Here is a 13,415-nt window from a genome sequence, read left to right as displayed (position 1 = left end):
TCCTAGAGACTAGGCTTTGGGATCAGAGAGACTCGGGCTCAAATCCTAGCTCTGCCACTCATTAAGGCTGGCGGCCCAGGCCAGCTCCTCTGTTTCTGGGAGTCCCCTGCTGGTGGGGGCCACGCTGTGACAATGCCTGCTGTAGAGTAACATTCCTGTGAGAAGAGGGCCTCAACCTTTGTCACTGCTCTACTGCAAACAGTGCTGGCAGGTGGCAAGTCCTTGGTAAATGCTTCTCACTGAGCTCTGGGTGGTTTATTCTGGCTGGGGCAGACGGTGGTGGCTGGGCCTGGGGAGGTGGCAGGAAAGGCAGCAGGACGGTGGGCAGGGACCAAATCATGACGGGCCAGAGGGTTGGGACTTGTGGGAGGCTGAATAATGGCCCCCAAATGTGTCCACATCCTAATCCCTTGAGAACGTTACCTTACACGGCAAAAGGGACTTTGCAGATTCGATGACGTTATGGAATTTGAGCTGAGGCTCTAGAGTAGCATGGGTTACCCAGGCGGGCCTCCGTGCAATTGCGAGTGTCTTTCTAACAAGGAGGTAGAGGGAGAGAGCTGACTACAGCGGAGCAGAAGGTGACGTGACCTTGGAGAGCAGAAGGTGACGTGACCTTGGAGGCAAAAGGCTGGAGTGATGTGAGAGGGGCCCCGAGCCGAGGCACACAGGCTGCCTACAAGTGGGGAAAGGTAAGGAAAAGGAGGCTCTCTGGAAGCCTTCAGAAGGAACCAGCCCTGCTAACACCTTGATCTCAGACATCTGGCCTCCTGAACTGCAACAGAATAACGTGTGTTGTGTTTGGCCACTAGGCTGGTGGGGATGTGTTATGGCAGGAAATGGACACAGGGCTACCTATGTGCAGGTGGCCGTGGGAGGCAGAGGAGGGTCCTGAGCAGGGGCACTGCACTGAGATTCATAATTTAGGGAGCTCACTGTGAGTGATGGAGCAGACAGGGAGAGGCTGGAAGCAGGGGTATCTGAGAGGAGGCAGGGGAGAGGTGATGAGGGGTGATGAGGGGTGATGAGGGGTGGACAGTAGGGGTCAGGGAGGGGCAGATGGTGTCTGCCCACAAGGCAGCCAGCAGGTTCTCGAATGGTGGGACCAGCCGGGGCCCCTGACTGTGGGGTGAGCTGCCCTGAGTGTGCTGCAAAGAGCACTCGTACAAGCCAGGCAGGAACATTGTGGGGTGGCTGCTGGTTGGCCACAGGGAAGGGAGGACCAGCCAGCTTGGCCACTCTATCTTCTGGAGTCACCCCTTGGCCGATGGCGACCCCACCCCACCCAGGGCAGGCTGGCTCAGTTCCCTTCGGAATTCTTGGCTCAGGCAGACAGCCCAATCTTGGCAGTGATAACGGTTCTGGGTCAGTGCGGGTTTGTCCCCAGACGGAGAGCTGGAGGACATGCTATCAGCCAGCAGGGAAACTGTCAGCCGAGCTTATCGAGGGACACACGAGGCCCTGATCGCCCTGGCAGTCTTGGTGGGAATATCAACCTCTGGCTGTTCTTGGCTACCTCCACGCTCCATGCCCTCAACCACAGTGTGGGGCCCTCTGACTGGCTCCCCCACCCTTCTCTGCCGAAGCCTTCTGCCCCTGCTCCTGGGGGCTGGAGGACAGACCACAGCCGTGATCTCCAGGAGCATGGGCTCTGGACTCGGCTCTGGCCCTGCCTCCACGGCTGCATGCATGACCCTGGCAGGCACCACCTCTCTGCTGGCCTTGGTTTCTTCACAGTCCCCCACCCAGGGTGCCCGCGAGGATCAGAGCAGGAGATGGACACTCATACCCTGCAGCATGCCGGGAGCCCGGAGGACAGTCTTCGGCAGGCGCTGCTATTTCTGTTGTTGCTCAGATCGCAACTTTGGGTTGTATCCCTTGGGGCAGTTTACTTGACTTCTGTGAGCCTCAGTTTTCCCACCTATAAAGTGGAGATTAAGCAAGTCCCTGCTTCACAGGGTTGTGTGGAGGATGAAGTGAGGCCCTGCGTCTCAAGGGTCCAGCCCTGCCTTGGAATGAAAGGGTCTTTCTCGTTTGCATTTGAAAGCTCAGAGGTCTCCTCTCCGGGATGGGCTCCCAGGCCCACGCGCCAGCCCCATCTGGGCTTCAATCCTTGGCATGCGTGGCTCTGAATCTGACCAGTCAGCTTCTTAACTAGACCATGAGCAATTGCAGGTGGCCGAGGGTGGCACGGGGTGGGAGATGCTCTATCTCACTTTGTGCCCTTAGCACTTGGTGCAGAGGTGGGAGTAGGTTGCCCCCGAAGAACAGTTAATGCCTAGAAACAACGTCAGACATCTGAAAAGGGCCAGTAGTGGATGCTCAATGAATGTTAGCTATTGTTGTTAAGTGCTTATTGAATGAATAAGTTCCCTTAAGGACTCAGCTGAAAAGGCGGCTTATTAACCCAGGGCTCAAACAGGTAACGGCAGCACAAAGTGATATACAAGACTAAACCCAAGAGTGGCAACCACCTTCTAGCTGAACCACATCCCTGTATTTTTTTATGCTTTGTGAACTAAGTCAGCTTTGCACTCCAGTTGCCTCCTGAATAAGAGACTGCGCAAGGATGTGGTAGGTGGGCGTTTTGCCCATCAGGACTGGAAGCGGAAGTTTCCAGGTGTGCACTTGGAGGGTGCATTTGAGGGGCAGGGTCCAGGGCCCGAGGCCACAGTTCAGTGCAGGAGCAGCCAGGCTTGCTTCAGATGGACAGTGGTGAAGGAGCAGAGGGCCTAGGACCCAAGTCTATGGAGGGACACTCCACCCCTGGGAATGGTGGTGGCAGCTGCAAGGACCAGAGGGAATACGTAGGGTTCTCACTAGGCAGTTTTGCCTCCACAACTCCAGAACCTGGAGCCCTTGTTGGTGGGTCTGCAATATCCACAAAGCTTTCCTTGAGTCTGATGCTCAGTGCTCCAGCATGGACTTATGTCCTGTTGGGAGATGGCAGAGCACGTTCATGTCCCTTCGCTCATGTGAGCTTCAGGCAACTCTGGAGGGCAAGTAGGAAGCCCGGTGAGGGTAGACCAACTCTCTGTGAGATGAAGAAACTGAGGCCTGAGATGGGGAGGAACTTGCTCAAGATACAAGGTGAGTGATGGCAGAGCTGAGACCAGGGCTGTGCCATTGATTTTCTGTAACTTCATCACCATAAACCCAGAAAATCTCATTTCTACATCCCCAGCATTCATCATAATTCCTGGCATGTGGTGGGAATTGGATGAATGTTTGCAAATGAATGAATGAACAAATGAACAAACGAATGAACGAATGGGTCAGTTCCACAGACCAGCATTCTGGAAGGCAAAGCAATGGTCTGTGGGGAGAGAAAGGAAAGCAACATTTATTGAGCAACTTCTATGTGCCAGGTATCCTCTGAGCATTCTTTCATTTGCTCCTCTCAGCAGCTAAAGCCCAGACCAGTAAGCTGTCTCTCCTCACAGCAAGCTTCCTCGGTGCCACTCAGGTCTTTGGTGTGGTTTCCCTTAAGATCCTGCATTGGCTTTGTCACCAGTGAATATCCAAATCTCATTCTGATTCTTTTCCGCCTGGTGCCCTCTAGGAGGGGAAATCCTGTTGTCCTCTTTTGCATCTCCCACACTCTGAACATCCCAGAGTCTTCAAGCTTTTAAGATCTATGGCCTCCTTGATTTTGCTTTCCTCTCTTTCCTCTCTCATGAGTCAGTGCCACAACCCCCTCGTCTACAGTCTCATCCTCTGGTCCACATCTTAGGGGTACCCAGAGCCCTCTTTCCAAAGCATAGATCTGCTTACCCTTTCCCTTGCTTCTAACTCTTTCACCTTTCCTAAAATCTACAGTATCATGCCCAAACTCAGCCTCCTTCAAGGCCCCACCTTTCTGACTCCACTGGCCTCTTTCCCCACCAACTTACACACCCCCACGGTAAGAGCTGATGCATAGTAGGTGCTCAATAAATGCTGAACTGAGCTGAGTTTCTCATTTAACCCCACAACAGGCCCGTCAAGTGGCAGCGTTGGTGACATGGTTACTTGAGTGCTATCCTGGAGGGGTTGGTTGAACACTTACAACTCCTCAGTGGCAGTCAGGCTTCAAACATAAGACTTCTAATTGTAAGGACAATGTAGCTGGGAAAAAGGGCTTGCGAGTTCCGAAGTCAGGTGACCACTCTTCCAGCCCCAGCTGTGCGGCCCTTGCCAAGTCCTCTGAGAATTTTAATGTGCTCCTTTTAAAATGGAGCTAAGTTCTACCTTTGGGGGCCGTTGGGAGGATTAAGCAAGAGGGTGTTTACAAAGTGCTCATGAAGAGTTCCTAGAACATAAACCAGCACCACCTAAACAGCAGCTCCCTTAATCATTCCCATCAGTAGCATCCCCTCCCAGTGCCCCCATCCTATGCACCAATGGCTAGGGCTATTACCTGTCTGTAGCTCCCTGGGGGGCCGTGACTTCTGTCCCACTCCACACCTGGAGCTTCAGGGGTTTCTCTTCCTGTTGCCTGGGTTCTCGGCTTTGGGTCCTGGACAGCTGAGAGGCGTTGGACCTCAGAGAAGTTTTGTGGGAGTTGCGGTTGGCGAGCCTGCAGCAGAAGAGCTGTTGGTACCCGGTGCGGAAGTCTCTGTTCAGCGCAGCATACAGGATGGGGTTCAGGGCTGAGTTGGCATAGCCCAGCCACAGAACGATGGCTTCTAACACCTCATTGATGGCATCATCCCCTCTCAGCCCACGGTACACAAACGCGGTGAAGTAGGGAAACCAGCAGATGATGAAGGCCCCCATGACGGCGGCCAGTGTCACTGTGGCTTTGTGCTCCCTGATGGTGGCTGCCTTCCAGGAGCTAATGTGATTGATCCTCTTGGCCTGATCCCGGGCGACCTTGAAGATGCGGTAGTAGGTGATGCACATGATCAGTAGCGGTAGGTAGAAGGTGACCAGCCCATCCACCAGCCCGTACACTTCATTGACCTGGACTTTGCACTTAGAGGTGGTATGATTGCCCTTGCTGGTCTCGTTCCTGCTGTTCCACCCCAGGTGGATAGACAGAAAGGACAGGGTAATGGAGATAACCCAAATTAAGACCAGAGAGATGGCGACCCGAACCGGGGTGACCAGCACAGGGTACCGTAGTGGGTCCATGACAGCGCAGTACCGGTCGAGGCTGATCATAAAAAGGTTAAGAATGGAAGCTGTGCAGAGCATCACATCCAGGCTGGTGTAGATATTGCAGAAGACCTTGCCAAAGCTCCACTTGCAGGACAGCTGGTAGATGGCAGAGAAGGGCAGCACCAGGAGGCCAAGGAGCAGGTCAGTGATAGCCAAGGACACGATGAAACAATTGGTCAGGTTGCGGAGCCGGCGGTTCAAGCCCACGGCCAGACAGACGACCACATTGCCAGCAACGGTGATGAGGATGAGGACTGCAAGGACCACAGTGATGGTGATCTTGCATGCAGTAGAGTCTAGACAAAAGGAAGAGGCTGTGCCATTGGGTGCCATCCTGGGACTCTACGGCTCAGTCCCCTGATCAGGGCCCCTGGTTGCTTCTTCTCTGCTCCCAATGTGACAATTATGCCAACCACTGGACTCCAAGCTCCCAAGAGAGCCAAAATATGTCCAGTTTTTTTTTTGTTTTTTTTTTTTGGCCAGGGGGTGGGGAAGGCTTCAATGACTGACTCTGGGCTGCTTTTCTAGAAATAAATTAAGCAACACCTTCTAAGGTGTTGGGAATGAATATGAATGAAGAAGAGAGAAAAGCAAGGTCTTGAAGCCAGGTTCATGGATCAAACTCCAGTCCTCAGATGGTCCCCTGAAGAGCTAGCTTCCTCCCGGGGCTGGGGTAGGTCTCTGCTCCCCAGGTTTTGCATAGAATCCGAGGCACTGTGTGGCGGTGGCTTTGGTGTCATGCAGGATGGGTCATGTGGAGACGCAGCTGTATCCCTCTCCATAGCTGGTGCCTGCTCCCATCTGCGTGATGGAGTCAAGTACTGGGGATCTCCCTCTCTGGAGTCAGTGGAGGGCAGGAGCTGAAAAGGCAAAGGTTGGATGTTAAGCACCTTGAAACCAGATAGAAAGCATGACCCAATTCAAGATGTGTCCTTCTACTAGATCTCAACCTCTTGGCAAGACCCCAGGAAGTATGGGGCCAGTTTGGATACCTCTCTTTGGGAGGGACTTGGGCAATCAGGATACATACTGGGGAGGCAGAAGGGAGGTAGGATGCAAGGGGCTGGACACTGAGACTCGTGAGAAAGAGTTGGAAAGGCTGGAAGTGCTTGTACTGAGAAAAGAAGGATCTAGACACAGACTTTCAGCTCCACAAGAAGAAGGCCTGCATGTGTTTGTTCACTGCTGGTTCCTGGTGCCTGGCCCCACAGATAGACCTTAAGCATCTGACGAATAAAAGATAAAATGAATGAACGAATAAACAAATGTAATGAATCTACTCCTCTGAAGTGCTGAGAACAGTATCTGGTGCTGCTGTTTGGCAAAATGTCATCATACTGTAAGGCGGTGGCCGACAAACTTTTTCAGAAAAGGGTCAGGTAATAAACATGTTCTGCCTTGCAGCCTGTGACAGCTCGTCTCTGCCTTTGCAGTGCAAATGCAGCTATGCAGATGACGTGCAGACAGAAGAGCGTGGCTGCACTCCAACAAAACTTCAGTAATGAACACTGAAATTTAAATTTCATATCATTTTCACGTGTCACAAAAATCTCCTTTTTTTGATTTTTTTCCAAAATTTAAAAATGTAAAAACCATTCTTAGCCACGGGCTGTACAAAGCCAGGCAGAGGGCCAGATTTAGTCGGCAGTTCGTCACCTGTCATCCACGCCACCCCTGCTCCGAACACATCTCTAAATCTTACTGGTCTTACTTGGCAGAACACGTGATCCCACATCCAGGTCAGCAGGGACAGAACTCACTCAATCCTTCTAATGGTTGCATAACAGTCTGTGGGGAGGCTCACCATGAATAGGTTTATCCTATCATCCCCATATCACCCTCTCACGGGCATTAGGGTGGTTTCTCCTTCCTCCCTTCCTCCCTTTGCACTATTGAAGTAGTGCAAACACTATTTCAATAACGTAACTGCATGTGCAATGCCTCTTTGTTAAATAAGAGCCCCTGGTCACCAGATAATCTCTAAGGCTCCCTCCCAATGGTGGCTGTATATGATTCCAACTGGCGAGAAACAAGCTGAGGCCCTGTTCTACGCCCTGGTCCTTCCCTACCAGCTCCTCCTGGTTTTTCAGAGAGCAGGCAATCTCCTGAGCTCTGAGAGTGTGCAGAAATCGAGTTGATGGCGGAACCCCCTCTCAGAAGCAAGCTAATCTCCATAAAACATAAATTAAGCCTCTCCCAGGCTCTTGCCTGGAGCGGTTTGCAACCTGAATATGAGAAACATCATTTAATCATAACCAGTGTGTTCGTGCAGGGATCAGGGTTCCCGATCACCTTCTGCCACGCTCCCTGGCTCAACCACCAGTCCTGGCAGCTGAACCTCCGGGTACTATTTTTAGCAGATCTTTTCATTACATAAATAGCCCAAACAGCATGGGTCTCACCGCCACACTTAATTAACTTTGGAGGGGGTAGCAATAAGGGTATTTTTTTGGAGAATTCCTATTTCTCATCAAAATTTTTCTGAGTTACCACAACAGCCGGTTATAGGTATTTTGGCATTAGGCTGACATTTGAGTTAATGTTTGGATGAGGGGTCTTCAAATCTGAGTGAACCAGCCTCTCTTATAATTAGAAAATCCTTTCCTTCTCTCCTCTACTGCCCCTCCATCCCTTCCTCAGTCCTTTTCAACACATATTTCTTTGAAAACCCACAATGTGTCAGATGCTACTCCAGGTGCTGGGAGGACAATGATGACCAAAACAGCTGTGAGTCCTTTCTTCACAGAGTTTTCAAAGAAGAACCACTTCTGCTGTATTCCTATTTAAAGCCCAGCTCCCGTGAGTTCTGGTCACCTTTTTCGAGGGCAGGGGATTTTGTACGGCGCTCTGTCTCCCTCCCATCCTCTCCTGTCCCGTGTGGGCAGAAGGATTGCCCTAGAGGGACACGTCATCCCCTTATGGAGCAACCTTCAATGGCTTCTCTTTGCCTGTGAGGAAGAATCATGTCATCCTTGTCACCATCATTGTCACCATCATAGCTAACAAAAAATAGTCTCTCAAACTGTCCTTTCAAACTTCCAAAGTGATGACAGGCTCATTCCAGTAAGCCAAGTATCCCTGAGGTGTACAGAAAGGGCCAAAAATCAGGGCCACCACGCACCTGAGCCCCTGCACCAGGAAGTGACTGCTGCTGACCGTTTGGTATGTGGGGGCCTCCCGGGTTTCTCATGCCTCTGCATGCACATGGGCACACACCGGGCACTGTCCGCGCACAGCATACATGCTACTCAGCAACTGCCTCTCCTTCACTTCTTTTAAAATTCCCAATATATAATGGATGGCCCTCTAGGTCATTTAGATCTAAGCCATTCTTTAGGGAGCCCAGCCCGTGGCAATGCAAATGCTCTCAAGAGGATATGTGCACAAGGATGTCCGTTGGCAGACGTGCAATGGCAAGAATGGAAAACAACCTGAGCTGCCATCTGCAGGGGGAAGAAGGTTCAATGAACCACGGCACAACTGTCCTGCAGGATCGTCCTGGGCAAAGCGATACCACGCATAGTAAATAAAATATCACTGAATCCTCACAACCCCACGAGTGAGGAAAATCATTGTCTCCATTTAACGGTTGAGGAGACTGAGGCTCAAAGAGGCCAGGTGATGTCACACCCCTAGCAAGTGGCAGAACCTGGATTCAAATTCAGCTCAAACTCCTTTGGCCTGTACTTAATGCCCATTCTTTGATCAGATTTCAACCTGTCTTTCCAACAGGGTCTCATCCAGCACTCCAGCATCTGCCTGTTAATTTCACAGACACTTAGGCAACCGAGCATGTCCCCAGATGCAGCATGCCTTCTCCCTCCTTCCTCTGCCTTTGCCTCCCCTATGCCTGGTGTGTCACTCTCTCTTGTATTCACTTCAACCACTCTCCTTTCAAGGCCCAGCTCAGGTACCTGTCTCCTTGAGTCCTCCTAGATGCCTAAAAGCAGGAGTAATCTCTCTGCACTTTGTACTGAGTTAGATTGTACAGCACCTGCTGCCTTGGAGCGTTGATCTGGCTCTGTGGCATTTAATTCTGAAAAGTGCCGGGCCCATTCTGATTCTGTGCCTTTGCACATGCTGTTTTCACTGCTTGGAAGGTCTTTCCTTACCTAGAGAGCTCTTACTCTTTTTTCAAGCCCTGACCTCCTCTGTCACCTCCTCCAGGAAGTCTTCCAGAGGTAGGTTCTCCATCCTCTCTCACTTTTACCTCCCTTGTACTCACCTCAGGCAGAGGCTTGTGCTGTCTGAGGTGGACAGAAAGGGGGTGTTTTTTAATCCCATTGGGCAGAGTTTTGAGTTTTCAAGGCCCTGGGAGCACTCTCTTCTTAGTGGAGTCCTTGGTGATTCACCATGAGAATGTGTCTCCCCAGGAATTGAGTTGTGGTGAGACACAAAATACCACTTTTCTCTTCTATCCTTCCACCTGGTGGTGAAGAAGATGAGGGCTTGGAGGGTGAAGATTTCCACAGAAAGAGGTAGAACTTGGCAGACAGCCCCAGGTCTGCCTGATGCCACAGCCTCCCTCTCACTGCCCCCGACTCATGAAACCCCAGAAGAAATGCCACTGGTATGCATGCAGTTAGAAAACCAGAGGGGCGAGGCCATCTAGAAAAGCAACCAAGCTGGTGACTGGGATGTGCTCCCCCTCCAAATTTACGAAATCAAGTCCAATACTTCCTTTTCCCTTTTCAGCGGGAAGTGAAACACCTTTTGCTGTTTAAGTACTTAAACCCCAGACACAGCCCTGTGTGAGCCTGGCAATTGCACACAAGCGGCCAGCAATTTGGGGGAATCAGTTAAGGCTTGATTGGGCTTCTCACTCGGCCTGAAAGATAAATCTGATTTTCCAGGTAATAATGTACAACAGGAAAAGAAAATCCTGCATCCACGCAGCGACCGCTGTGCCCGACGCCCCTTCTGGGCGAGCGTCACGGCAACCCTGTGAAGTAGGCGGTTTGATCCTTACTCTACAGAACGGACACCGTGAGGAGTGAAGGGGAGCCGCCGGGCTGACAGCAAGGACTTGGACATTGGACAGATCTGGGTTCTAATTCCAGTGCTGTGGCTGAAATAGCTTTGTGACCTTGGGCATGTGACTTCCAACTGTCTGAGCCTCAGTTTTCTCATTTGTAAAATGGTGATGCTACTACCTTCTCTTTCACTCGGCAGCTGTGAAATGAAGAGAATAAAGTGATGGAAAACCCTTAGTGCCCGGCACGTGGTAGGTTCTTACCAATAACACTTTTGTCATTGGCTAAAGCTGCATGGCCAGCAAATAGCATTCATGTGCATGACACATACCGAGCAGCTTCCAGGTGAAGACACTGTGCTGGGGACTGGGCTACAGCAGTGAGCACAGCAGACACATCTGGAGCGCCCATCACAAGGATGGGAGGAGACAACATCCGGGACCTACTGTGGAGCTGCTTATTTGTGGCAGCCGTGCTAAGAGTTATATAAAGGGAAATAGCACGGCCAGAATGTATCACGGTGTAGCTACGGAAGGCTCCCCCAAGGAAGCGATATTTGAGTTGAGATCGGTACAGATGGGAACACGGTAACTGAGTGAACATGGGACAAGCTGATTCCAGAGAGAACAGCCACTGTGAACGTTTGGAGAAGAAAGATGGTGGGTCGTAGCCTAAGAACCCTGAGACGCCTCCGGCAGGTGGAGGGGAAGTTCGAGCAGAGGGTGATATGATTGGAAGGCGGGAAAAGCAGTGCAGGGTCCCTGACCTCCTGCTGTATATCAGGATTTGGGGGTGTGGCAGGTGGGGGTGGGCTGTAGCAGGTGGCTGCCCGGCACCGCCTAGTTCTTCATTCTCATGAGCTATTCGTTCTCAGAACTTTTCCCCTGTAATCGACCACTTCAAATGTTCCAGGTGCCTACTGGGGGTATCAGAAAGTGGCCCCAGCATCAGCCCCCAAGGAGCAGCCCAAAATAGGCTGGGAGGGGTTATTTTGGGGTTGCAAGGAAGCAGGGAGTTATTTAGTGTTGCAAGGAAGACAAGCCTCTCCAAGCCCAGAGTGGCTGCCCCCATACGAGGGGCAGACCAATGTGGCTTCAGCCCAGACGGTCAGAGCTGAAATGATCCCTGACCTTCCCAGGGAGCCCTTTCTTCCCACTTAACATGGCAGGACAGCTTCATTTAAGAAATGCTGACCAATACATCGAAAAGATACCTGAGCTCATGTTTTTCGCAGCACTATTCACAGTAGCTAAGATATGGAAACAGCCTACATGTCCATCAGTGAATGACTGCATAAAGAAAAAGTAACAGGGCGCAGTGATTCACACTTGTAGTCCCAGCATTTTGGGAGGCTGAGGTGGCAGGATTGGCCAGGAATTTGAGACCAGCCTGGGCAACGTAGTGAGAACCTATATCTACAAAAAGTTTAACAATTAGCTGGGCATAGTTGTGCATGCCTGCAGTGCAGGCTACTCGGGAGGCCGAGGTGGGAAGATCACTTGAGCCCAGGGGTTCAAGGCTGCAGTGAACTGAGATCATGCCACTGCACTCCAGCCTGGACAACTGAGTGAGAACCTGCCTCATAAAAGAGAGAAAGAAAAGAAAAGAAGGAAAAAAGAAACAGAAACAGTGGTATACAGACATAGACACACACAAAATGGAATACCATACAGCGATAAAAAAGAATGAAATCTTGTCTTTTGCAATATTTGACTTTCTGTGTCTGCCTTGTTTTAGTTAAAATAATATCCTCCAGTGCAACTGGAGTCAAATATCGCATGTTCTCACTCAGAAGTGGCTGGTAAAAAATGTGTACACATGGACTTAGCACACAGAATGCTAGGCAATGGAGACTCTGAAGGGTGAGGAGGTGGGTGATAAGAAATTACTTAATAAGTATGATATACATTATTTGGGTGATGGATATGATGAGCCTTGACTTGACCACTATGCAATCTATGTACGTTACATAATTGTACTTGTACTCCATAAATTTATACAAATTTTTAAAAACCTGGAAAAAAATGTTGATGGCCCATTATGTGCTAGGAGTTTGGGCTCCTTCTTGCCTTTGCCCAGGAGCCCGAGGCGAGCCCTGGGGCAGGGGCTGGGGATACATAGGAACAGGGTGTGGTGGTCCCAATCCTCTAGAAGTTTAGACACAGCAAGAGATGGCTAATGAGAGCTGTGGGTGGAGGCCACACAGGTGTGGGAACTGGGACACTGGAGCTTTGGCTCTGAGGGCAGTAACAGGCAATAGCTCCGCGTGTGCACACGTGCGGGCGCGGATGTGCGCATGCCAGAATGTATACTCTGGCACACACACATATGTATTTGTGGAAGAAGCATTTTCTTGGGTCTGGAAAACCCCAATAATGTTAAAGTCACTCAGACTACTGACCCAGCAGTTGCACTTCTAGGAGTCTGTCCTGTGATTCCCCAAAGCCCTGCTTGTGTTGGCAAAGTCTGGAAAGTGTAAACGTGCACATGACAGAACGTGGTGAAGCCGTCCAAAAGACTTAGATTGTCTGGGCTGATGGGGGGGCCTCCAAAAGTGTGCCGATGCTGAGTGTGATATGCACAAGGGGGAACATACGTGTGCATACCCACGCATCTACACATGTTAACGTCGGTCAAGGACCGGCTCAGGAGGGCGGCAGTGAGAAGGTAGGGATGGCTGCCTCCAGGGAGGAAATGGGAGCTGGGACAGGACGGGAGAAAGGCTTCTTTTTCACCACGTGTCTCTTGGGACCTTTTCAATCTTTCCACCTTGTGTATGTATCACCTACTCAAAACCTAATAGACATAATAGTTTGACAGGTGGAGAATGGAAGGAGAAGGGTATGCTGAGCAGAGGGAACAACACACAAAGGAATGGAAGCTGGAGGACTAGCTCATGCTTAGGAGTGAGACAGGGCCATACGGTTGAGATGGGCTCCGGGCTAGGGTTGGGTGAGGGTTGATGCTTGGTCCACTCAGTCCAGATACCCCTTTATAAAAAGTCCTCTACCTCCAAGTTCATAGCTCTCAGGGCCCATCCTCTCCTCTCAATCATTGCACAGGTTTTGCAATCCAACTGTCCTGGTCTTTGAGCATGCCACGGCCTTCCAATTCCCCTCCTGTTGTTAGGATAAAAACGGCAATGCCTGCTATGCCCTGTGTGATTGGCCCCCGCCAACCTCTTCAGCTAGTTCTCAACAGGAAAATGTAGCTGGGGATGGAGTGCTTGGGAGTTTGGACTTAGTTCTGAAGATAATAAGGAGTCATTGAAGGTTCAATCATCAGCCCTAAGATCACCAG

The 13,415-nt window shown here is 50.9% G+C and overlaps 1 protein-coding gene across 3 annotated transcripts in view; it reads right to left on the bottom strand.

The window, feature by feature from the left end:
* Positions 1–13,415, bottom strand: part of HRH2 (histamine receptor H2) — a 52,647-nt gene that overhangs the window by 21,687 nt on the left and 17,545 nt on the right. For all 3 annotated transcript variants that reach the window (XR_008502740.2, XR_008502741.2, XM_054489070.1), the window contains exon 2: positions 4,400–6,002. Coding sequence is in view for 1 of the 3 variants with exons in the window: in XM_054489070.1 (XP_054345045.1) it covers positions 4,400–5,475 (1,076 nt within the window). In the remaining 2 variants the exon portion in view is untranslated. The remainder of the gene's footprint in view (positions 1–4,399; positions 6,003–13,415) is intronic.

This window comes from Pongo pygmaeus, chromosome 4 (assembly GCF_028885625.2).
Source record: "Pongo pygmaeus isolate AG05252 chromosome 4, NHGRI_mPonPyg2-v2.0_pri, whole genome shotgun sequence".
Lineage (NCBI taxonomy): Eukaryota > Metazoa > Chordata > Mammalia > Primates > Hominidae > Pongo > Pongo pygmaeus.
This window is presented reverse-complemented; position numbering and strand designations above follow the sequence as displayed.